Genomic DNA, 26392 nt, shown 5'->3' with positions numbered 1-26392 from the left:
GACGAGGGCGGGGGACTCCGAAAAGTGGCAGGGGTGGGGGGGCCGGTCTGAGAGGAGTGGCGGGAATTCCAGCGATTTGTAAGTGGGTGGTGAGCCGCGGTGGGTTGTGTCCCGCGCGGTTTCACCGTCAGGGACGCTCTTCGGAGGGAAGCGGGCGGCTGGGTGCCCCGGGGCGGCTGCCGCAGGGCGGGACCGGGCCTCTTCGGGCGCGGCGCCCCTCTCCCCCAACAGAGCCAGCGGTTCTCGCTAGCCCCTTCTTCCCGGCCGAAGTGCTTGAGTTGGAGGGATCCGGGACACAGCTAAAGATTTTAGAAACAACAGTGCATCAGGATCGAGCGCCGTTTATTGGTCGCAACAAGTGAGGGCGCCCCCGGCCCCCTCGCCCCGGCGCTGCAGCAGCTTTTCCACCCACGGTCCCTCCCCGCGCAGCGGCGGGACTTCGTCCCATTGCTCGCCAGAGAAGCGAAAACCGTCGGTGCCGGCAGGCCCCCGAAGCTCCCGATCCCGCCTCCGACGCCCGGGCATCGCAGGAGGAACCCGCGGCTGGGGGCGCTGTCCCGGGGTGCTTCGGTGCCCAGAAGAGGGCCCCTTCCAGTGCCAGACCACGCGCGCCACTCTCTGTGTGCCTTCCAGAGGGGGTTCCGGGATTATGCGCGCGGCTCCAGGGAAGCTTTCGGGGGGTGCAGTGGTCTCGCACGGGAGCAGAGCCTGGAGGTGGGGATCATATTCGAATTGAGGCAAATATATAAATAAGCAAACGTGAGGAAACGAAGTCACTACCGCGAGTAGCCACCAACAGGAACCGAGGAGCTCGGGGGCGAGCTTCCTGAAGCGCGGGCGGCAAGATTGGCTGCGCTCGCAGAGTGGGGGAGTAGAGGGGAAGGGGGCGGGAACCCGAGGCCCCTCATCCTGCAGGGAGACTCCGCGTGGCGCTCTCCGGATCCCAGGGAATGGATCGCAAAGAACCCTCACCCTGCGGGACCGTCGTGGGTTGCTCTGGGAAGCAGGACAACCGGGAGGCGGAGGGGTGGAGGAATCACCACCTCTCTGGACCAGGGTACATCTTTGCACCGCAGAACTTGGGAACTGAGTGTTTCCCATTTAACTAGGAGAAAAGGGGAATTCTAATTTTGTGGCAGGAGTAAGGCTTCGGTGATTCTTTATTCAGAATTCATTTCCCTGGAAAGTAACCTGCGGACCTGTAGTTAAATCATCAGCAGCGGAGGGTTTCGCTCAGCCGAGGTCACCGTCAAGCGCAAGACAGTTTAGTTTTCAGGCGATCTGAAATCTGTGGCCTTGGCCAGGATTTGGCTGTAAGGGAAAGGTTCGAGATCGCTGCGCTCCAGCGCCGATGTCGTTCACAGCCAGCCGTTTAATTCTCTTAGCCCCGGGATCGCAGCCTCCTAACCTTTTAACGCTGCATCACGTTGTCTTAATACACAGGATCCATTTCTCTCGCGGTTCTTCTGTTTTCTGCCTCTTACTTCCACCTCTGTGCTGAATTCGACACTTCAGCCCAGGTGTTGAAGTCGTGATTTACCGCAACAGGGGAAGAAAAAAAAAAAATACAGCAGAGATCAGAAGCACCTCAGCAGCCCTTCATTTGCGCCAGCATTTTGAGCTCTCAGTGCTCACTTCGGTGAGCTCTAGAGAGCTCGATGTCAACCAGTCCACCAGCTCGTGTGCCTGGCGCCTAGGAGGCCACCTCCCTGCTCCCGACAGGTGGGCACTCAAGAAAATGTTTGCGAATGGCCCAGGGTGCCAACTTTCCAGGAATGGTTGGAAAGCATTACACTGAAACACGTGCTTTCAATTCTCTGGGAAGCTCTTGGTTTTTGTTGCTAAAACTTGTGGTTACACACCACTGACTGTTTAAGTGGCTCTGTTTTTCTAGAGTTGATGTTATTTAGGAAATAATGAAGTCTGAAGCAGCAGTTCAAATTCTGTGTGGTGGTATAACTGTATATTCAAAATATATTGATTAAAAACTCTGAAAATTAACTTTTTAAAGACATCAGCAAATAACAGATTTCTGCTTCTAGAGACCATTCCAATGAAAGTATGGCTGCTTTAAGCCATCCTAAGTGCATATTAATATAAAAAAGTGGCTGCACAGACCTACTTTTGGAATGATTCATTTCTGCCTCCAATTATAATTGCATCCATTTGTGATACTAACATTAGGTAAAAGATTTGGGGCTGATTCAGCTATCTTACTCTTCTCATTTAGGCAAGACAATTTAGCTTAATATTTGAAACCTACAGTGGCATAAAACAGCACGTTTTCTCCACTTTGTTGCATATAATTCTTTTTTATAAGGGTTTGTTGTTGTTGTTGTTGTTGTTTCAAAAGAACACCTTAACCCCTATCTCCCACAAAACCAGATACTAGATGAGCTCCTTTAAAAAACTGGGAAAAATTAAGAATACCATGTTTAGCAAAGTTAAATGATCAAGATGAACAAGAATGTAGATCTCAATAGCTATTTGACCTACTGGTATCAGGGTACCGGGGTCTAGACTCAAACACATCATCTTTGGAACCGCTCAATAAATACTAACACCATTAAATAAATGCTTTAGTTTATCCATTCATTCAACAAACATGCGGTACAGGTGTTTTGTGCTAGGTAGTCTGTTAGCCACAGAGGGCTCAAAGATGAACACACTGGCTTCGTCCTTAGCAGCAGTGGGATTGAGTGGCAGAAAAGAGGGGAGCACCAGGAGGGCAAGTACAAAAACTTGACAGTAGTAGCAAAGAAGGCTTCGTGGAGAAGGAAATATGGTCTCTTTGAAATCTTTACTTACTCCATTATTTTTCATTGTAAAAGTAACACATGCTCATTGTAGTATATGAAAGAAAAACAAATTTATAAATAAGTAAATAAAAGAAAAACAGATTTATAAATATGTAAACAAATTTATAGATAAGTAAATCTTACTATAAAATAAGGATAAGTGTTCACCATCCCCAAGCCTATGAACAGAGCTTGTTGTGCTCATTGTGGAAACTTTCAGTCTTTTTTTTAATCTATGTTTATACACACACAAACTCCTCCTTTAAAATAACAACAGAACTAGGATATCATATACATTTGTCTATAATTTCCTACTTTAAAAAGCGTATTACGGGCATTAGCCTTCTAGATAGTCCCTTCCCCGTTCACATCCTTATGCTAACTCCTCCCACGCTGTACCAGGGTTGGTCTGTGCAGCTAACAGAACCTGGCAGAAGTGATGGAGTTCACTCCTAACTTTAGGTTATAAACACTGAGGCTTCCATCTTAGACATCCTTTTTCTCTTGTATCACTGAATCTGGGGAAACCAAATGCTACATTGTAGGGGCATTCTTCCTATGGAGAGTCTCATGTGGTGAGTAGTTGAGACGGAGTTTCGCTCTTGTTTCCCAGGCTGGAGTACAATGTATTGATCTTGGCTCACTGGAACCTCTGCCTCCAGGGTTCAAGCAATTCTCCTGTCTCAGCCTTTTGAGCAGCTGGGACTACATGTGTGCACCACCACACACAGCTAATTTTTTGTATTTTTAGTAGAGACAGGGTTTCACCATGTTAGCCAGACTAGTCTCGAACTCCTGACCTCATGATGCGCCCACCTTGGCTCCCAAAGTGTTGGGATCACAGGCATGAGCCACCACACCTAGCTTTCTTAGTGATTTTTAAGAGCTCTTTGTAAAGTTTGGCTATAAACCATCACTCTATATATGTTGCCAGCATAATGAAACTAAGTATATCTTTCCATTATATCCTCTTTTAGCTTTGCTAGTGATGTGTTTTGCAATTTTAGTTTTTGTATATTGTCAATCTTCTTTAGTTATTTAATGTGACTTTTATTTATTTTTTTATTATTATTATTATTTTAGATGGAGTTTGCTCTTGTTGCCCAGGCTGGAGTGTAACAGCATGATCTCGGCTGTTGTTACCCAGGCTGGAGCCTCTGCCTTCTGGGTTCAAGTGATTCTCCTGCCTTGGCCTCCCAAGTAGCTGGGATTACAAGCACCTAACACCACGTCTGGCTAATTTTTTGTGTTATTAGTACAGACAGGGTTTCACCATGTTGGCCAGGCTGGTCTCGAACTCCTGGCCTCAGGTGATCCACCTGCCTTGGCCTCCCAAAGTGCTGGGATTACAGGCATGAGCTACTGCCTACAACCTAACGTGACTTTTTAATAATGGGTAAGAATTTACCAAGTCAAGAGCAGGGCAGTCCAGGCACATGGACCAACTGAAAACCTGCATCACTTACATGAGGAATTTGTGAGCACACTGGTGGTGCATGAAGAGAGGCAGTGCTGCAGACAGAGGCAGGAGCTATCCCTGGAGGACCCTGGCTGCTTGGTGAGCAGTCTTGAATTTTTTCCTATAGGCAATCTTATAAGCAGAGAAAGGTTTTATACTGAAATTGATGTAATCAGATTGCATTTGAGATCAGTCTCCGGCAGCTGTGTAGAGTAAGATGGCTCTGAGGGCACAGAACTGGAAACAGACACCCCATTTAGGAAGCTGCTGCAATTGTCCAGAGAAAAGCTAATGATGACTTGAACTGGGGCAATGGTGGTTGGATTGAGGGGAAGAGATAAAGGGAGCAGTGTTTAGGGGCTATCTTTTGTTTCAAAAGAGACATGATAGATCATCATTTGATGTATGTGGAGAAGTGGGAATAAGGGAAGAACCAAGGATGGTGTTTAGGTCTTTAGCTTGACCCAAGTGAATCTTTTATAATGGCTTGACTTTTGACAACAAATGAAAAAGCATGTGCAGGAAGAAAAGCTGGGTTAGTGGGCAAGTGAGTTTGTTGGAACAAAATGAGTGCAAAGGCTTGTGTGAAACCCTGGTGGGGAAGGCAGGTGTATAGATTTGGGAGTATTCAGTACTAACAGGAAAGTAAAACACATTTAAGTGAATTAGCATACACAAGGAGAAGCCTGTTAAGTAAGAAATTCCAATTCATTTTTGGAAGAGCCAAATTATTACTAAGATACACAGTTAAGAAGTGCCAAAGTCAGAAAGGACAGCTGACCCAGCCTGGATCTCCCTGGACATGATGGACCTTGGTAGGGTCACTAGACTCAGGCTCAGCATAGCTCTTGAGACTTAGAAACTCAATTCTGTCAAATCTCTCAGGAATAATCAGGATCTACTCACCAGAAGTTCTACACCTTAACTATTTCTCAGTGTGCCAATTTCTGTTATTCCTAAGAAAAGGAGGCTATGTGGCAGGACCATGGGTTTGGATTCAGTCATTCCAGATTTCAAATTCATTTCATTATTTTGTGGCTACTATGACTCTTGAGAACACTGGCTTCCTTGACCGGAAATAAGGAGGGCTACCTTGCAGGGATGTTATAGAGATTAAAAGTGGTTAACATATATAAAGCATCTCACACAGTGCCCTGATCACAGATCAGTGACTGAGTTCCCTTTTCTTCTATCCACTCTTTTTTTTCTTTATCCACTCTTTAGTGCTGTTCTGTCACTGCAGGTGCAGGAGGAGCTTGGGGGAGGCAGATAAGATGAAAGCTAAGAGCTCAGCAGCCAGGAGACAAATGCTGATTTCCCAACCTGGAAAGAATGACTGGTCATCCTCTACAGTCCAAAAGCTGCTTAGCTTGTGAGCTACCAAGGATTCAAAAATCTTGCACATTGTCAATTAAGAAAGAACCCAGGTTTGCTCCTTAAGAGGTTTCCAATTCTAGTTCTAGGGAACCAACTGGATAAGCATTCACCCACTCTCATATTGACAGACTCCAAGAACCTGAGTTATATATCATGAAGCCAGTGTTCTAACATCCCTGGAATAGAGGGAAAAATATAAATCAAGGGAGAGGTTAGTTTTTAAATTATAAGTTTTTGTTTCAAAAGATACATGATAGATCATTTTCTTAATAAAATCTCTTGCATTCTAGAAAGAAAAAATTTCATTATATTATCTGGGTAAGGTATATTTGAGACAAGGTGTCATTCTGTTACCCAGGCCAGAATGCCATAGCTTGGGTCACTGCAGCCTTGACCTCCCCGGCTCAAGTGATCCTCCTGCCTTAGCCTCTCAAGTATCTGGGACTACAGGCGTGCACCACCATGTTTGACTAGGTTGGGTAGGATACTTTTAAAGGTCTATCACAAATTCGGCTGATACAGAGAACACCCATTGTGGACCCACTTCTATTGACGACAGCTTGGTATAACACCATTAGTTCCTAAGAGACAAGAAGCAAGAGAAAAGGCTCTGTGAAACTTATCAGTGTAACAACTCTCAGGATGTGGTTGAGCACCATGTTCATTGCAATATACTTAGGTTAAGCCGTGTCCTCTTTATGGGGCCTCTCAAAAGCGATCTGTATTGCTGATCTAAGAATCAAAAAGAAGCTGGGCACTGTAGCCCATGCCTGGAGTCCCAGGTTATTGGGAGCCTGAAGTGGAAGGATGACTTGAGTCCAGGAGTAAGACCAGTTTTGGACAATACAGTGAGGCCCCATTCTCAAAAAACAGAAAAGATTTTTTTTTTCCCTGAGACCATTTATTCATTCAACAAATAGTTGCTGAGCCCCTTCTGTGTGCCAGACAGGGTGCTAGGGCCAAGCCTGGCACTAGGACAGAGTCTGTCCTCTAGGCCATAGGCACTGAACTGTGTAGCTGATCAGATTTCCCATTTATAAGGCTAGAAACCTTAGTAGCAAATCTTTGGCTCAGTCAGTGGTAACTCGACAGGACTCTGAGGTGTGTATACTCAGGCCCCACTCCTGGCTCTACTTTCTGTCTTTGGTTCCACCTTTTAATTTATGCTGTTTTGTTTTTATATCTTAAGCTGTCTTAAATGTTTTCTGTAACAACAAGGAAATATATAAAGAAGACAATTTACATATATTTTAGTTTGCTCTGATTATTACAAGCATATTTTGTTCTTTAAAAAAAGAACTTAAGAATTATAATTGTTGCCATTTATAGCATATCTTAATATTATATAGGAAATATAAGTGTAATGCAAAGTAGTTTGTTTTGCTTTTTCTCTTTTAACCGACTTTTTTGTTTTTCTTTTTTTCAGTTCATCTGCACCTAGAGCTCTTTCAGGAAAACTTAGGGAGGTGGCAAGGAGCATGTATGGCAGGACTTAGGGCTGGTTTCAAGGGCAACAGCTAGAAGCCTTAGTAGGACCAAAAACTGCTTGTTCAATTGACAGTTTTTAAAAGTTTTGATATTAGAGAAGTGAGAAGACAAACTTACACAGTCATGGGTACAATATCTAAAAATATGTGAATAATTTTTTTTTAAAGTAAGCTCTTAGCTCACAGCATTCCACATTCTTAAAGAGAATCTCATTCAGTCTGTATGTCAAGCACTGAGTAGATGCTCAGTAAACAGCTACTAAATAAATAAATTAACTGTATTCTAGTGCCATGTTACTGAATCACAGATATATCTCTATCATATATAGTACTGTATTCATATATACAATGTAATACAAAGAGCAGTCCTTTGGGGGAAGTCATAAAAGGATAAATGATCAACAGATATGCTTTATTTTTATTTTCATCCATAGCAGTGATTATATTTTACATCAAAAATGACATAAATTAAAAATAAAACATATCACTATCTATATAAGTATAATCTACTGATCTCCCATATTTTAATCCATTTATGATGCAGAGACATTTTAATAGATATTACAAGATATACCATAACATTAATTATTCCTTAGAATTTTAGGAAATATGGCTTATGTATCAGGCTTAATGAGTGAGCCAAAGTCCATATCAGCTCCCTCAAAACTGATTCCAGGGTAAATTTGAAATATTTGAAATCTGAATTACACATAAAAGCATAATGCCTATGTTTTCCATAGTTAATTTATTCCCTGTTAAGCGGTTCTTCAGCCAACATCCTCTGTTTCTAACCAGAGTCGTGTATCTCAAGCAGGAATAGTAAGACAAGCAGGGTCATATATCTTTATCGTTTCATCCCAAGAACAGTCAGCCACCTATAAAACAAAAATGAAATAAGAAGAAACGTATTTAGATGTTCAAAAGTTCAAAACTGGCAGCAAAAGCCCAAGTCATTTAGAGTGTCAAAAATCATCCACTAGTAAACATATTTTAAATAGAAAAAACATAGGGCTAAGTTTTTGATAAAAGGTTTATTTTCCCTTTTTAAGATAAACATCAGGGATTATTTCCAATTGACTGAGGTTTCCTACAAGAATGTTCCACACCTTCACCCCACCATCTGAGATAAATGTTGAAAAGATACGTTCCCAGACTGTGGACAAGATACTGTGCTCAATATTGTGGGAATAGAGAGGAAGATAAAGTAAAGCTCTTGCCTTCAAAAAATGGCTCATTCAAGACTGAGTGTGGAAGGTGCACTAACAGACTCTTAGGGGGACTCTATGATTCCAACTGGGACAGTGTTATACAACGTCACAATGCCATGGCATTCCCACTGGCCCTCTGTAGGAACCAGACATAAAAGACAAAGACATTCACATCTACAAAGCCATAGGGAAACATAAAGGGAAGACAGTCCACGGTGTTCAGGAACTATGCAGTAAAAACTTAGTGAGTGTAGCAATTGTCTCAGGGTATAAAACCAATAGATGAAAATCAGTTGTATTTCTATATACTAGTTTTTTAATAAAAGTGGATGAGGCTATTTTTGTTTTAATTTACGTGGAAATGTACAGGACTTAGCCAAAAGAATCTTGAAAAGAAACAACAAAGCTGCACGACTTAACATTAGGTGACCTCCAGACTTAACATGAAACGACTGTAATCAAGACAGTGTAGGATTAGGTAAAGACAAGTAGACGAAAGGAAGAGAACAGGAACAGGCCCTATGCTTGGACCAATGCTTTTCAACAAAGGTACCAAAACAACTCAAGAGCAAAAGGAAAAGTCTTTGCAATAAATGGTGGTAGAACAACTGAATATCCATATGGAAAAAAGTGAATCCTGACCCCAACTTTGCACACAAAAATGAATTGGAGATGGACTATAGACCTAAATATAAAAGCAAACAGTATACCATGTTTAGGAAAAAAAAAAAACCAGGAAAATATATTCTCAATACAGAGGTAAAGAAAGATTTCTTAGGAATTCAGAAAGTAATAACCACAAAAATTTGGCAAGTTACACTCAATCAAAAATAAAACTTTTGCTCATCAAAAGACACTTAAGAAACTGAACAGGCAAGACACAGTTATATAAAATATTCATAAAATATGCACCTGACAAATAACTGTATCCAGAATATATAAAGAACTAATACAACTCAATAATGAAAGACAAATCCAATACAAATGATGGGCAAAAGTAAGCACATAAAACAATGCTCAACATCATTAGGCATGAGGGAAATACAGATAAAAATGACAATGAGATACCATCATCTACTCACTAGGATGGCTAAAATTAAAGATCGACAACACCAAATGTCAGTAGACATGTGGAACAGCTGTGACTGCATATATTGCTGGTAGGGATGTACATGGTACCACCATTTTCAAAAACAATTTGGCCGTTTCTTACCAAGCTAAACACATACTTATCTTTTGACCCAGTAATTCCACTCCCAGATGTTTGTCCAAGAAAAATGGATACATATGTTTACAAAACTATGTAGATAAGAATGTTCATAGCAACTTCATTCACAATAGCAGAAAAATCAAAAACAAGGCTGAGCACACTGGTTCATTCCGGTAATCCCATCACTTTGGGAGACCAAGGTGGGTGGATCATCTCAGGTCAGGAGACCAGCCTGGGCAGCATGGTGAAACCCTGACTCTACTGAAAATACATAAAATTAGCTGGGTGTGGTGGTGCCCACCTGTAATCCCAGCTATTAGGGAGGCTGAGGTGGGAGAATCGCATGAACCTGGGAGGCACAGGTTGCAGTGAGCTGAGATAGTGACATTGTACTCCAGCCTGGGCGACAGAGTAAAACTCTGTCTCAAAAAAAGAAAAGAAAAGAAAAACCTTCTGCCACAGGATTTTGATGTGCTCTCGTGAAATTTGGGTCTTTTCCTAAGTCAGTGCTCACCAAGGAGAAAACCATGTTCAGTTCTAGTGCCAAGATCGTGAAGCCCAATGGCGAGAAGCCAGATGAGTGGAGTCCGGCATTTTCTAGACTCTTCTAGAGCTGGAGATGAACTCATACCTCAAGGCTCAGCTCAGGGAGCTGAATATTATGGCAGCCAAGGAAACTGAAGTTGGTGGTGGCCGGAAAGCTATCATAATCTTTGTTCCCATTCCTCAACTAAAATCTTTCCAGAAAAATCCAAGTCTGGCTAGTATGGCTTAGAGAAAATGTTCAGTGGGAAGCATGTTGTCTTTATCGCTCAAAGGATAATTCTGCCTAAGCCAACTCGAAAAAGCCGTACAAAAAATAAGCATAAGTGTCCCAGAAGCCGTACTCTGACAGCTGTGCATGACACAATCCTTGAGGACTTGGTCTTCCCAAGCAAAATTGAGGGCAAGAGAATCCACGTGAAACTGGATGGCAGTTGGCTCCTAAAGGTTCATTTGGACAAAGCACAGCAGAACAATGTGGAACACAAGGTTGAAACTTTTTCTGGTGTCTATAAGAAGAAGCTCACGGGCAAGGATGTTTATTTTGAATTCCCAGAGTTTCGATTGTAAACAAAATGACTAAATATATTCGCAGTTAAAAAAAAATGAAAACAACCAAAATACCCACTAACAAAAAAATCGATAACAAATTGGAGTAAATTCATACAACAGAATGTGCTCAGCAAAACAAAGGGAGGAGTTGCTAACAGGCTCAGCACCATGGATGAAGCTCACAGGTAAAAGGTCAGAAACAAGTGGGAACATACAGAAGAGTTCCTTATAGAGAAGCCTAAGACAGGCAAAACTCATCTAAGGTTAAAAAAATCAGAACAATGTTACTTTACTTACCTGGAGGGAGGGGTGGGGATGGGGAGATTGGAAAGGCATAAAAAGGAAACTGGGAGAAAGATCAAATAATTGGGAGGTTGTGGATTTCAGAGGCATATCTGTCAAAAATGTCTAAGATTTGTAAATTTCCATATATGTTAATTATACCTAAAATAGTAAAAGTAATGTCAGGGATAACAACTGAACAAGGGGTGCGAGTACAGGAACAAATAAAGTTAGAACGTTGATAGTTGCTCAAGCTAAGTAATGAAGTTCATTATCCTATTGTGTTACTTTGTATGTTTTCCACAATTAAAAAAGAAAAAATGTAGAAAAAAGAGAAGAAAAAATATGAAAGATGAAGTAGCAAGAGAGATTTTGACCAAAAGTACTTGCACTCCATTTCCCATCCTTTCATGGTTATATACAAAGGCTGAAAATTACACAAGAGAACCCCCGTTTTGACTAACATAATTTCTTAGCTATCACTAACTTTCAATACAAGAACCGTTCAAATTAATCAGGGTAATACTCACTCCTTATCATTGACTAGCAATGTTCTGAGATCAGAATCCAAACTACAGACAGCATTTTAGTCAAAAAATTTAAAAACCACACTCTTCAGCATCCGGTTGCTGCCCACTTCTTCATTTCTCATTGCACCAGGCTCACGCCTCAAATCCAAGCATGCTGTTCATGCCTCTTTGCTCTTGTTTCTTTACTTATCCCTTCCCCTTAATACTTCTTTTCCTTGCCTTTCTGTCTGCTCCTCTGTCCCCTCTTACTCTGCCAGAGATGTCTCTCTTTTTAAGAATCAGTTTAGGCATCACCACCTCTGTGAAGCCATTCATAGTACCCATAATACTTGTTTGTACTTATTTTACTGACTGAAGACAGAGTTGTCTTCAGCTCTTTGAAGGCATGGACCATGTCTTATTAGAGCATAACTCAATGAATATTAGTTCAACAAATTAATTTTATAGATTTAGATGTCAGGGATTAACTCTGTCCTCATGTTCACACGAGAGTGGCAGAGCCACAACCAGAATCTAAACCTGTTGAATGTATCCACTAAAAACAGTGCCTCATAGAAAAGGCAAAATGAAAATCATTATTTGCCTAATCTTGCAGTTTTAAGTTTTTATACCATGGGACACAAAGATCATTAAATTATACCTGTCTCATCTATGCATATTTTTTTCAAGAGTTGGGCCTTTCCACATGTTAAACATCAACTCCTGGAGAAAAGAGAATCAGAGAAATAATACTTAGGTTTCTAGTGCAAAGTATCTATAAATTGTGTTTCCAAAACCTTATTCAGCACTCTTCAATCCAGATTCTTATTTACTCAGGACTTATAATAACTACCAAATGTCAGGGCCACTGATTCAGCAAATATTCATAAATCTATACTTAATTGGTAATATAAGCTAGATCTAAAACTGCAATGATATAGAATTATGAATAGAATAATTCAAATTGATGGAAATAACATTTCTCTATTTGTTAATTAACGCTATCTGGCTCTACAAATTTAAACAAGCTAACAATAAAGAAAATAATAATAATAAGGTAAGAAAAAAAGCACTTTATTAACAAAGAGGCTCCAGATTCTCCAAGGTTGCCACTATAGGAACTTCCTGGTAAGGAAAAACTGTTGTGCCATGTGGTCCCCAAGGGACCTCTTAGTCACTGTCATCACCACTGCACTGGCTTCTGGTAGCACTGCTTCCCCTCTAATTCCAGAATGGAAAGTAAACACGGGTTCTTTCTTAATGCTCCATGGTACCTATCTGTGGTCAGCCTAAGAGACATTAAAAAAAAAACTGTACTAAAAATAAGGGCTAACAAAAAGATACACGTTAAAAAAAAAAAGATTTTGCAAAAAAAAAAGTGTCAACAGAAAAAGTAAGTAATAAAATGGCATGAAAATAAATAATCAGCTTTATAGGATGAGGTACACTCATTCTTTAGCTTGTCAAACAAAGAGGCATCTTTCCTGGCTCCCAGACTGCTTCCTCATGAGGAAAGCTTCCCCTCCCATCCCCAAGAATGCATGCCTGCCCATGAAGACTCCTTCAAGGCCAGCCTCAGGATAGAGAATGAGAAAGATGATGATAGGAATCTCCTTTTCCACCTACCCAAGATTCTCTTTCTCAGTTTCAGTCCCTTATATATGAACCCACTTCTTTGCCCATTATCTTGCTATCAGAAAAATTGTGAAAGATTGAAACCAGAAAAAAGATGACTAAGTGTCCTTTCAGTGGGAGGCTGGCATTTTCTTAGGGACCATATGGGTTACTTGTTTCTACAGAGCTCTGTGCATTTCACTTTCTCACTAGATTACTTTACAACTCTGCAGATTACAGAAAACCAACAGCAATGCAAATGACTCCCATCCATTAAAGTTGCAAGGGAATGCTGTCTTCTAGAGCTGCAAATGATGCCACCCCCAACTCCTTCAAGAGGTAACTCCAAACTTTAGGTCTTATTTCCCTGTGGATAGTGTCCAGTTTTGCACCTATTAGTTAATTCATTTCAGCACTCAATGATTGCCTGTGTCTGTTCTTCAGTTCCTTTAAGCTAGCTGTAAAATCTTTGAGTTACATAAACGAGTTAACTAAAATCTTTGATACATCTTCATATTAGGAGAGTCATGTCACCGCTTTGAAAATTATCCTTTAGCATGGTCACACGCGGGGATTCAGTTTACTATCTCAAGGGGGTAACCATTATTTCCATGAAACATAATAACTCTTGCTTTCTTATAGGACATACACAGTGAGTAACAGAAAAACCACTTCATTAACAGAACAAACATTATGAAATTGGGAAAAGGGGTAGATAATTATACTTAAAAAAGAGACTGAGAAGAACTGCTAAAATTGAGTATGAAATTAAAGGCAAATAATAATATAAGATACACAGATATGATCAATTTAGCAGCTCATCAGAGGATATAAAAGTTTTTTCTAGTACTTGACTATAAGAGAAATATATAATATGCCCCCATTACAAAAATTATTCAGTGCCAACAGAGCAGCTTTATATAAAAAAAAAATCTTACTTCATATGGCTGTAAAAAACCCAACATCTCAATCCTCCAGTAGACCAAAGGCATACATTAAACTGTATTTAGTTTAATGGAGGCAATTCTAGAAAGTGGTTGTTCTCAAGCTTTAGTGTGCATGAGAATCATCTGGCGGTCACACAGACTGGTCCCCATTTCCCTAGCATCAGGCTTCCAAGTGGGATCTTGGCTCCACACTGGGCTGATATACAGTCTCGAGTCTTGAAGCCAAGGTCTACAGATAGGCTTCAGAAAGTTCATACATGCAACATTTTGTGTATATTTCATTCTGGTGCGAAGGAAGAGATAATCCATAATTTTCTTCAGATTCTCAACTCCTGACCCCAAACATGAATCTAGAGTATTCTTCAGCTGGGCATTGTAATCATCTGCGGCCCTTTCCAAAATTCAGCTAGAAATGAGGACCTCTGATAAAGAGTATGACATGTATCAATTTTTTAACTGGGTTTTTGTCATGTGAACTAAGATGGGATACTTGTGCAAGCATTTTGTTGTTGTTGACTAAAAGAAATTCAAAACTTGGCAGGACTGAAATATTCTTCTTAAGGAAGAATTCTCTTTCTTTCCTGAGGAGAAAGAATAAGAATATGCCATAATATAATGGAAAACACTTTGTGCCATATTTTTACATTTTTATTTAAAATTTAAGAATCAAATCTGATAGGTTAACATGAGATAGGAGGAGACAGAATTGGGAGGAGGACTAAGAGGTAACATGATTGAACTATCTTTAAACAAAAACCCAAGTCCTCCCTGAAGCATTCCTAAATCAAAAGTTCATATAACATCCTGGTCCTCCTCTACATAAGCCAGGATCCAGAATTTCTACTGAAAGACATGAGAAAATTTTATTAATCATTTAAGCTATGGTTAATGACAATATTTTTATTTACTTTCCTTGAGACTTGGACCCTGCTGAGTTCTAAATGGGCTGAGGTGGTTTATAGATCAAACCACAAAGCCAAATAAAGATTAAAAAAAAAAAAAACTCCACAAACCAAAATCTGTACTAAAGGGAACAAATGGAGCAAAAAATTTCAAGCACATCATAATACTGGCAAAATAACTTAGGCTCTATGCTTTATAACAATGAACAAGGAAGCGAAAGCATGCTCGGTAATATAGTTTCTGTTTTCCAATAACATTCATGTATGTTTGTAAAAACTAAACCTCAAAATAATTTTTTATTAAGAGTCAGGAACTGTATCTTGAATAAATCTGTAAATCCATATTCCTTGTGTTCTATATACAGTAAACCTTTGATAAATGCTTGTTGACTAATCCATGTATGAGCCATAGTGTTCTGTAAGACTTTGTTGAGCAGCGTGAGCCTCTCACATAATAAAAAGCATCCAATTAGGTGTGAGGTCCGAGATTTGTGTAAAAGCAACAAGTTTTATGGGATATGGAACATATATATATATATATTTTTTTTTTTTTTTAATTTCAGGAATGTTATTTAGAGAAGTTTCACAGGGAGCTTTCCTTTGTGTCCTAGGACTGTTTGTCAAATATTCCTCAGCATATTACAAAGGTATCTAAAAGATAATTCATGTATACATCTATTCATCCACTTATTCAACAAAGTCTTATTAAGAACCTCCCCTGTGTCAGAAATATGTACAAGTTATGACAATAAACATAATGGTCCTGGGTCTCTGGCCCCACAGATCTTAATTGTAATGGAGAGACAGGTAAGCAAAGAGACACCTATACTGCAGAGTAATATGTACAATGATAGAGGAATTATGGGGTCCCATAAAAGTAGGCAAGGGGCCATTCTAATGAATGTGAGGGAAGTGCCCGCTTTCAGGAGGAAGTAATATCTAAGCTGAGGCTTAAAGGAGGAGCCCGCTAGACAGCATTTGTTGCTGTTTTTAGGTCAGGGGCACAATGGAAAAAAGGAAAATGTTCTAGGCAGTGGGATATATCAGGATAAATGAAGAACTAAGAGTTTTAGTTTTAAGGCAATTTAAATGGTTTAATTGCATTATAACTCCTCTGATGAAATTCAATCTTTCAAGAGGTGGCTTCTTTTTTTCTGAATCCCATGTAGGGTTTCTTGAAGGCCAAGGCATCTCTTGTTTGACCCTCTGCCCTTGCAGTATGAATGAGCATATGGACACTGAAGGGCAGGGGCCTCCAGGCTCTACTGCTTCTGCCCAAGGATATATAAGTGGAAAATTTACTCCTTAACTCACAAGCCCCCACTGTGGTACATTTCATACCTATGGCCTTCTGAATTTCCTTTAAGCTAAGACCAAAAGGCTAATCTTTTCCTCAAAACTCAGAATTAAAATTACTGACATTATGAAAAAAAAATGGTTTGTCAAATATTGTATTTCTTTACTTAAGGTAAAATTTGAAGAGAAATGAATCTTCATTATTATTTTAAAAGATGCTATCTACTAGGGTGGTAAAAAAACAAACTAACAGGGTGAGATCCCATATAAGTTCTATTTTTAATCATTTCATTTTCACTTTAATACAGCAAAATGGGTATTTCTGTTATAAAAATAAGCACACTAATAAGAAATATGAATTACTTGCTTTCAACTAATGTGCCAGTTTCTTCAGAACATATAATAATAAAGTCTGAAAAACTGAACAGAAATTTATTTTATGTCAATAAAGCCTATTCATTTCTCAACAGAGGTATGATGGCATATACATCAACATGTCTTCATACATGGAATGCCAGAGAGCAACTGTATTAAACCAGTATTTCAGCATTTCCTATGTTCAAAATACTGGACTAAATGCTACATAAATCCAAAGACAGTAAAGAAACATGCATTCACTAAGAAGACTATAATAAAAATTTACCAATGGTAGATCAAATCATATGTACCGTAGAACATCTTCAATAATAATGGTCCCAGAAATGTGGATTTTAGAGAAGGAAACATTATAATGGAAATATGATACTTTAAATACATGTGAAATTTAGAAAATGAATTTATATCCCTTAATTTTATCAATTCCCTCTACTTTATTAAAATGTTTACATGTGCAACTGATAAGGTAACTTTTCTCAAGTAATTTAATGTGATTGCTAATAATAACAACCAAGAATTCTAAATGACTCATTAGGAGATTTACTTTATTAAGAAGTTTTCCATTTCCTATTTATCATTATACCCTTTTCTTCTTAATTTTGTGGACAACTGCTTTTACCCTTGGGAAACTTGTTCAATCTACTGTAATTATCTGTATGACATATGGCCTCTTTAGCAAAAATGAGTAAGAGAAATAGGCAGAAAGATACAGATAGAATGAAAAAAAAATCACAGTCAATTCTACATTTTGAAAAAGCAGCCAAGATATTATATTGCAGTATATTAAATTTGGGGCTAAAGAAACATATTTTACTTAACCAGCTTACAATAGAAAGTGACTACAGGAGAGAATATGGCTTATTATGATTATCATTATGGAGTTTATGCAAAAGCAAGGAGAGAGTTGACCAATAAACTAAAAAATATCCTTTTCATTAATTCATTCAATATCTACTTAGCACATATGTATGAGGTAGTTTACACTAATCCACTGTGTATCTCCTGGCACTCAAGATAGTTGACACAAAATATTTACTGAAGCAGAGAAGGAAAGAAGAGGAGGATTGAAGGAAGAGAAGAACTTAATTCTGGAGTCAAAAAGGCAGAAATAATTTCCATAGGCAGAGGTGGCGGAGAGCAAGAGAAACGGGTGAAAACACGGAGAGGACAAATAACAAAATGTAATTGTTCTGCAACAGAGGATTACATAGGATGGTGAGAACTAAAATTCAAAAGGGAAACAGATTATATTGAATCTTGAAAACAAGGCTAAAAGTTCAGACTCTACACTGAAGGGAATGACTGGGCTTCCTCCTGAAGGTTTATGAGCAAAGATGACAATGATAAAAACGACAATTTAACTGGATTGATGTGTAAATTAAAACTAGTATTGTATGCCAGGAGGTTAATGATCAGAGTGGTTTAAAAGCATCACAGGAGTGACTGAACATGAATTCCAAAAAGAGAAAGACAGGTTAGGAGGCAAATAAAACAGCATCTGTATTGGATGACAAATGCCTTAAAAAAGAGACAGCAATAGGAAAAATGTATTCTGTTGCAGGAACATGATATGTCTGTCCATTTATTCCAGTCTTTTCTCAAAGGTCTCTTAGCAAAGTTACATAATTTTCTTATCTAGAGTCCTGTATATTTTTAATTTTTATTCTTTCGGAATCCTACACCTACAAACATACACATACACGCATGCACACGCATGCACGTGCACACACACACACAGTTTTGTTGCCATGTAAACATAATTTTTCCCATTTTATTTTCTAACTGATAATTGTTATACCTATAGGGTATTCAATGTTGTATATTTATTTTAACTTTCTTATTATTTTAAATAATATTATTAAAAATTATTACTTTTAAAGTTGATATATTTAATGCTTATTCAATTTGACAATCATTTGAAGTACAAATGACAATAAAATGTTCTACCTTTAAAAAATTTACTCCGTTTTGTTTTCTCCTATTACTAACTTGTCACACAATTTTTAGAACCATGTTGATTTACAGAGATGATGGTGGTAGTTTTCATCTTGCTCCTACCTTTAATGTACTTCAGGTCAAGCAATAACAAAATCAGATATGCATTATGGAAACCTCTCCATATGGAAGCAACATGGAGAATCAACAGGATGAAGGAAAGAGCTTAGAGACCAGATTTGAGATTGTTTGCAGTAATCCATGGTAAAGGTACAAATAAGTGCTTAGAGACCAGGTTTGAGATTGTTTGCAGTAATCCATGGTAAAGGTACAAATAAATGGAGGTAGAAAGGCATTGTCTGGATTTCAGAGATATTGGTGAGAAAGAATTAATAAATTCAATGCCAAGTTGAATTTAGGAAGTGTGAAGGGACAGGAAAACTAGGATGACTTCCCATATCTCTAGTATGGCTCCAAAATGCAATCAATTGACCAGGTTAGGAATACTTAAGGAAAAGCACGACATCTACTCAGATTTCACAGCAAAGTCCACTGGATAAATGGGGCAAGTATCACTATCATAGAATTAAATGACAGCTTCAAGGAGAAGTTACACCAAAGTAAGAGGGCTAAGATTGAATATTGGAGAACATCCACTTTTGGAGTGATGGTGATGAAGATATTTAGCAAAGAGGTAAGGAAGAAGGGGTCAGCATGGTAGCAATGAAAAAATAGGATAGGAAGATTTTTTCAAATATCAAAATTATATAGCTAAATAAGAAAAAAGTCTGAGAAAAGGTGACTTTGGTTTTCAGGAGGTTACTGGTGATCTTTTTGGGCTTAACTTCAATTGAATGATGAAAGGAAGATAGGTTTAAAAGAGAGTGTAGGTTCTGAGAAACTAAAAGCAAGAGGTCAATCTACTAATTCTAGATATTTAATAACAGAGGAGAAATAGAACTTGCTGATAGTGAGACAGGATAGTGGGGTGAAGTAATGGTAAGCCCTATAGAGCTTTGAAAATAGAAGAACCGATTGAAGATCTAAAAACAGTGGATAAGTGAAGAAGCAAAGATGTGGAAGAAGGAAGGAACCAGTGAGAAAATTAGGAATCCACTGGAAGGATGGGGAAGAAAGAGAGATAAAATGCAAACATTTTGGGGTGACAGAGACAGAATAAGATGCTCATTCCTGGGAACTCTCTTTTAATGGTAAGTAGGACATAAGGTCAAATATCTGATACTGGCACTGAAAAAGGTTGAGGAAAGATACGGTGGAGGATTTGCTAAAAAATCAGAAAGACTTCAAAGGAAAGTTGAGTAGGACCAAGAGTCCAAATGAAGTTTTTAAAAAAGGTAATCTGAAGTGTGCCTAGTCAGTACATTTGCTGGGTTTTTAGAAGCAATGCTTCATAGTCAAGAGAAAGATAACTGAATAGGAAAGTGAGTGATTCAGGAATGCCTCAGTGATTCAGAGGCAGATGTCAAGAGTAATGGGATGCTACAATTGCAAGAGGTGTGTATTAGTCCATTTTCACGCTGCTAATAAAGACATATGTGAGAATGGGAAGAAAAATAGGTTTAATGGACTTACAGTTCCACATGGCTGGGGAGGCCTCAAAATCACGGCAGAAGACAAGGAGGAGCAAGTCATGTCTTACATGGATGGCAGCAGGCAAAAAAAAAAGAGCTTGTGCAGGGAAACTTCCCCTTATAGGACCATCAGATCTCATGAGACTCATTCACTATCATGAGAACAACGCAGGAAAGACCCACCCCCATAATTCAATCACTTCCTACGGGGTTCTTCCCATGACATGTGGGAATTACGGGAGTTACAATTCAAGGTGAGATTTAGGTGGGGACACAGCCAAACCCTATCAGGGTGTCTATGTAGTGCAGAGGGCAGCAGACACAGCCTAACACCATCCACTTAAGGAGCACACTGATACCCTACAGAGCTGGACCTGGGAAATGTTTTATGGCTTGGAGAAAACAACAAAGACTTGTTATATCATTGTAAGCTAAAAAAATTATACAATTATGAAAGCATCAATGAGGAAACAGCAGAGACTAATGCCTGAGGACACTGACTGCTTCTGGCACTTGTTCTTTTCAACTCTAAAGCTAGCCTGTGACAGACACAGAAAATACCACCTGACATAAAAGGTGAACAGGACACAAATATCCCAACTACCAATAATGCTTGCCATCTTCTAAAATCCAATGTTTCAAACTCATTAGAGAATTCTTAAATACTTTTATTTATTGCCAACCATTAAACCTGATAGTGAAGATTGTAGGAATAGAGATTTGAACCAAAACATGAGATGGAATTGTTAAATGATACCTAACCGGGCATAGTGGCTCATACCTGTAATCCCAGTACTTTGGGAGGCTGAGGTGGGAGGGTCACTTGATCCCAGGAGATCCAGACCAACCTGGGCAACATAGTGAGACCTCATCTCTACAAAAAATTTTTAAAAATTAAAAAGTGGTGTATACCTGTAGTCCCAGCAACTCAGTAGGGTGGGGTGGGAGTGGGGGCTTGAGGTTGGAGGATCATTTGAGCCCAGGAAGTTGAGGCTACAGTTAGGCATGATATACCACTGCATTCCAGCCTGGGTGACACAATGAGACCCTGTCTCAAATAATAATAATAATAATAATAAATAAAAATACATTTAAAGAACTAGTTTAAATAGGAACCAAATCTAATCATCTTCCACTGAAACAAAACAAAAATATACAAAACTACTTCTACTCTATTAATATTTTAAAGAAAACTCATTATTGGAGCTATATGTTCCTAGTATGGACAGATTCAGATATTCATTCATTAAAGATTATGTTAGGCTGGGCATGGTTGCTCATGCCTGTATTGCCAGCACTTTGGGAGCCTGAGGCAGGAGGATTGCTTGAGCTTAGGAATTCTAGATCAGCCTGGGCAACACAGCAAGATCTGTCTCTATGAAAAAAAAAGAAAGAAAGAAAGAAAAGATTACATTTACCAAGCATTTTGGGAGTCCCAGAAGGTAAACTTGTACATATAGTATAACCAAAACTTTGAAAAATACACACACATATAGAGACTGTTAGAGTAGCTACTGTTGGGAAGGAGGGAAGGGGTTGAGATTTGGGAAGAAGCTTCTGGAATGCAAGCAATGTTCTATATCTCAATGTGGATAGTGATTATACAGGGGTAGTCACTTCTGGATCACTAATTGAGCTGTATACTTAAAAATATGTGTATTTTAAAATACAAATTTACATTTCAATTAAAAAGTTTTTTTTAAAAAAAGACTGAAAAGAAATGTAACTATATGGTATAACAAAGATTCTGTTATACCTATAGTATAATCTTTTTTCTTTCTTCCAAATGTAATTTCCATTTGTCATGAGAAAAACACTAAACCTTAAACACTGCTTAAACATAGAGCAGTGATATCTGAATGTGATAATGTTTACTTTTAAAGAGATTAAAATGATAACTACGTCCCAGAAACAATGTATAAAGATATGTAAACTTGTATCTAGCCAATAAATACTAAACTAAACATCACTGAGCATTTCGAAGAGCAGAATTGACACTGCAGAGCACAAAGTCAGGAATTCTAAAGATAAATTAATATAGAAATTCCAGTTATATAAAAAGGTACATTATAGGTCTAGAATCACAAATCTACAAACAGAAAAAGAGTATCCAATTTAGAAATAATAAGCATAAGAGAAAAAAGATAAAATGTTAGAACTGTACAAATCCTGATCAGAAAAAAAAAAAATCAAAGAAAACGATGCCTTCAGCCTGGTTAACAAAAGAGGGCATAGAGCATTTCTCAGCAATTATCCTTAAAGAATGAAACCAGACACTTATTTGTCAAGTTTTAAACTTTTAAAGACAAGATCTTACATTCTGTTAAGAAGAAAGGTGGTGTAATGTAAGAATGCCCTTGACCTCATTTCTCAGATCTCTAAGAAGGGAGAAGCTAAAAAGAAAAAGAATTATACATAGAAGAACTCAGATAAATCTCTTTTAAGACTGAGAATATATAAAAACACAGAGCCTTAAAGTAACATCAGCAAGGTCCTACAGCTGCTAAGATCACAAGAGACAATAGGTATTTGAAAGCAGATGGAAAGATACTAAGAAGTGAGAGAAAGATACATTATAAGGGAATAAAATATGATCAAAGAGTAAAATTAAATTAACCTGTAATCTGTAAATCTGACACATTATGAGACTAAAGGATAAATATAATACGTTAAAAATAACTTAAACCACCTACAATGCCAACGAAGGTTAGCATGGCAGATTTTAAGTGACTACAGATTCTTCACAGGTCCTTCCATCAAGTCTATTTCCCACTCTTTGAATCTGGACTGGCCTCGTAACTTGCTTTGCAATGGAGGGAATGCTGTGTGGCTTCCAAGTCCAGTTCCCAAGATGATTTGCAGCTTTTGCCATTGCCCTCTTAGAGACACACAACTGTTAAATTCAGAGATCTGAGCACACCTAGAGACATACGGCTTGGAAGACAACCAGCACTGCCCACTGACACATGAAGGAGGCCTAAGACAACTGATGGGATCCACGTCATGTGCAGTCACCACCAGCTGAGCTTTCTTGTTCTCCAGCAAGGTGGTGACGGTGTTAACCCCAGCTTGAAGGACAGCTGGTCTCTTAGTGGAGACATCCTCTTTGCCAGCAGCTTTCTTCTCAGCCTGGGCCAAGAGTCTCTGCTTCTCTTGCTTTGTCTCTGGTCTGTATTGTGAGCCAGCTTATGTAGTTGAGTAGCTGTTTGGTGGTCCAGGGCCTGGGTGAACTGGTTCATTGCAGGAGGCACTTCCAGCCTCTTGTAGAGGATAGCTCTTTGCTGCTGCAGCCTGACAGAGTAGGGCCACTTCACAAAGTGGGTGAAGTCCCTTTTGGGCTAGATGTCCTGTCCACCAAGCCCAAGTTAAGCCACCAGATGGCTGGAACCACATGGGTGGCTACAGGAAAGACCAAAAGAACTGCCAGGGTGAGCCTGGTCCAAATTGCTGACTCATAGAAATGTAAGCATGTAAAATTGTTGTTTTAGGCCACTAAGTCCTGGGGTTGTTCGTTACACAGTAATAGATAACTGACAAAAGAAGTGGGAGGAAAAATATGGAGATACATGGAGAACTTGATTTGTGCTTTCCCTAGAAAGGAATTCGATGTGACTTGGTAAAAATACGAATTATCTCTCTCTTCCAGCCGCCCAAGAAGCTGAAAGGAAAGAAGGCTAAGGGCAACAGGGTAGCTCTGGCCCCTGCTGTCTTGAAGCAGCAGGAGGCCAAGAAAGCGGTGAATCCACTATTTGAGAAAAGGCCTAAGAATTCTGGCACTGGACAGGACATCCAGCCCAAAAGGGACCTCACCCACTTTGTAAAATGGCCCCACTATATCAGGCTGCAGCAGCAGAGAGCTATCCTCTACAAGAGGCTGGAAGTTCCTCCTGCGATGAACCAGTTCACCCAGGCCCTGGACCACCTACAGCTACTCAGCTGCTTAAGCTGCCCCACAATACACACCAGAGACAATGCAAGAGAAGAAGCAGAGACTCTTGGCCCAGGCTGAGAAGAAAGCTGCCGGCAAAGGGGATGTCTCCACTAAGAGACCAACTGTCCTTCAAGCTGGGGTTAACACCGTCACCACCTTGCAGAGAACAAGAAAGCTCAACTGGTAGTGATTGCACACAACATGGATCCCATCAAGCTGGCTGTCTTCCTGCCTGCCCTGTCTCATAAAATGGGGGTCCCTGACTGCACTGTCAAGGGAAAGGCAAGACAGGTCCACAGGATGACCCACACCACTGTTGCCTTCACAGTGTTAGGCCTCCAAGTCCAGGCCTGACCATTTTAGCCTTGGTGACCCCCACGTACACCTCTGGATGGTCTCTAGGAACCAGAAAGTCTGAAGCAACCACAAGTAACCAGGTAGCCACAGAAAGAAGTAAAACTACTTGTTCCTACCTCAACTAATTGCTGCAACTTGCATCCATTATTCCTGTTCAGCCTTGCAAAAATTTCCCCCTGGACACTGGGTTTCTCAAGATTCCCACTCCTGTAACTATGTAATCTACTGCATCCTCTCCTCTGACTGCAACTGATACTCCCCATCCTTACGATCATGCCTGTTTGTAATAAATGACCCCTACCTTGTGATCGTGCATCCTGTGATGTTCTTTTCCTCCCCAAGATAAATTACCGACCCCTACCCCTGTGACCATGCATCCCATGATGCCATTCCCCTCCCTAAAATAGGTTACCACCTTTAACTGACCACTTGCCCCAACCTATAAAACCAACTCCTATCCCACTGCCCTCCACTGACTCTCGTTTCAGACTCAGCCCACCCGCACCCAGGTGAATAAACAGCCATGTTGCTCACACAAAGCCTGCCTGGTGGTCTGTTTATGCAAGTGACTCGCCTAACACACACAGGTTACCTCGGAAGACAAAGGGGCTTTGTTTAGGCTGGTGGCAGTTATCAGGAACAATTACAGAGACACATATCATGAGATCGGCTGTCACTGGGGAGGCAATGTCCTCAGTCCCAAGTCTGTTGCTCACACTGCCAAGCTGGAAAAGGCAAAGGCTAAAGAACCTGCCACTAAACTGGATTAGATATACACTGTTGAGCTTTCTGAACATAAAAATAATTAAAATAAATACAAATTATCCTTCAAAAATATATATAAATTAATAATATACACAACTCAAATGTTTGTGTTTAAAATGTATTAATATTAGATATACTTAAAAAATAAAATACTGGTTGAGATCACCATCTTAATTTGAATAAAATCCATTACTTAGGGATGTATGTCCTCTGATGAAGTCCTCTCATCACAAAGTTCCTTTTAATAAGGTAGGTCTATGTGTGGAGGATTTAGAAAACATCTGGTATTCTGGAACACCTTGGAGAGGAAGCACCACAGCTGAGGAAATGGAGGTGCTGTGGCTGCTGCCACAGGTGCCAGTCTGGGCTCACAGAGGACAGGTAATAGAAATATGTAAGAATGAGAATTTCAGAAATCTTTACTTAGGATCCTTTGTTTGGGGGTGCCATGTTTCAGTGCCATCACAACTTTTTAAGACTAAAATAAAAAACAGGTACAATTACTTTATTAAAAACCATCTATAATAAATATATTAAAAAAGGAACTAGTTCATTTGAAACACATTATATTTATGCTGAAAATAATGCCATTTCACTCATCACTATTTCAGTTTTTTCTCACATGCTAGTAATTTTAAATAATTATTTCTAATGTTAATGGGAACATTCTAATACCAAATGAGAATCTTTTAAACTCAGAATTACACCTTTAATTCCTAAAATAAAAAACTCGTAGGTCACGAGTGGTGGCTCATGCCTGTAATCTCAGCACTTTGAGAGGCCACAGAGGGTGGATCACTTGAGGTCAGGAGTTCAAGACCAGCATGGCTAACATGGTGAAACAACGTCTCTATTAAAAATATAAAGATTACGCTGGGCACAGTAGTTCATGCCTGTAACCCCAGCACTTTGGGAAGCTGAAGCAGATGGATCACCTGAGGTCAGCAGTTCAAGACCAGTCTGGTCAACATGCAAAACACCACCTCCACTAAAAATACAAAAAAATAGCCAGGCATGCTGGCATGTGCCTGTAATCCCAGCTACTCAGGAGGCTAAGGCAGGAGAATCACTTGAACCCAGGAGGCGGAGGCTGCAGTGAGCCAAGATTGAGCCACTGCATTCCAACCTGGGCAACAGAGCAAACTTCTGTCAAAAAAAAAAAAAAAATTAGCCAGGTGTGCTGGTACATGGCTGTAATCCCAGATACTCGGGAGGCTGAGGCAGGAGAATTGTTTGAACCTGGAAGGTGGAGG

The 26392-nt window shown here is 39.5% G+C and overlaps 1 protein-coding gene and 1 pseudogene across 3 annotated transcripts in view; one reads left to right on the top strand and one right to left on the bottom strand.

The window, feature by feature from the left end:
• Positions 1-7514: 7514 nt before the first annotated feature.
• PEX7 (peroxisomal biogenesis factor 7) overlaps positions 7515-26392 on the bottom strand; it is an 86709-nt gene continuing 67831 nt past the window's right edge. For all 3 annotated transcript variants that reach the window (XM_078370166.1, XM_078370167.1, XM_002747059.6), the window contains one exon: positions 7515-7996. In XM_078370166.1, coding sequence (XP_078226292.1) covers positions 7928-7996 — 69 coding nt within the window. In that variant the 3' untranslated portion in view covers positions 7515-7927. The remainder of the gene's footprint in view (positions 7997-26392) is intronic.
• LOC144582214 (small ribosomal subunit protein eS7 pseudogene) lies at positions 10059-10732 on the top strand (annotated as a pseudogene).

This window comes from Callithrix jacchus, chromosome 4, assembly GCF_049354715.1.
Source record: "Callithrix jacchus isolate 240 chromosome 4, calJac240_pri, whole genome shotgun sequence".
Taxonomy (NCBI): domain Eukaryota; kingdom Metazoa; phylum Chordata; class Mammalia; order Primates; family Cebidae; genus Callithrix; species Callithrix jacchus.
The sequence above is the reverse complement of the archived record's forward strand: the minus strand, read 5'-3'. Positions and strand labels throughout refer to the sequence as shown.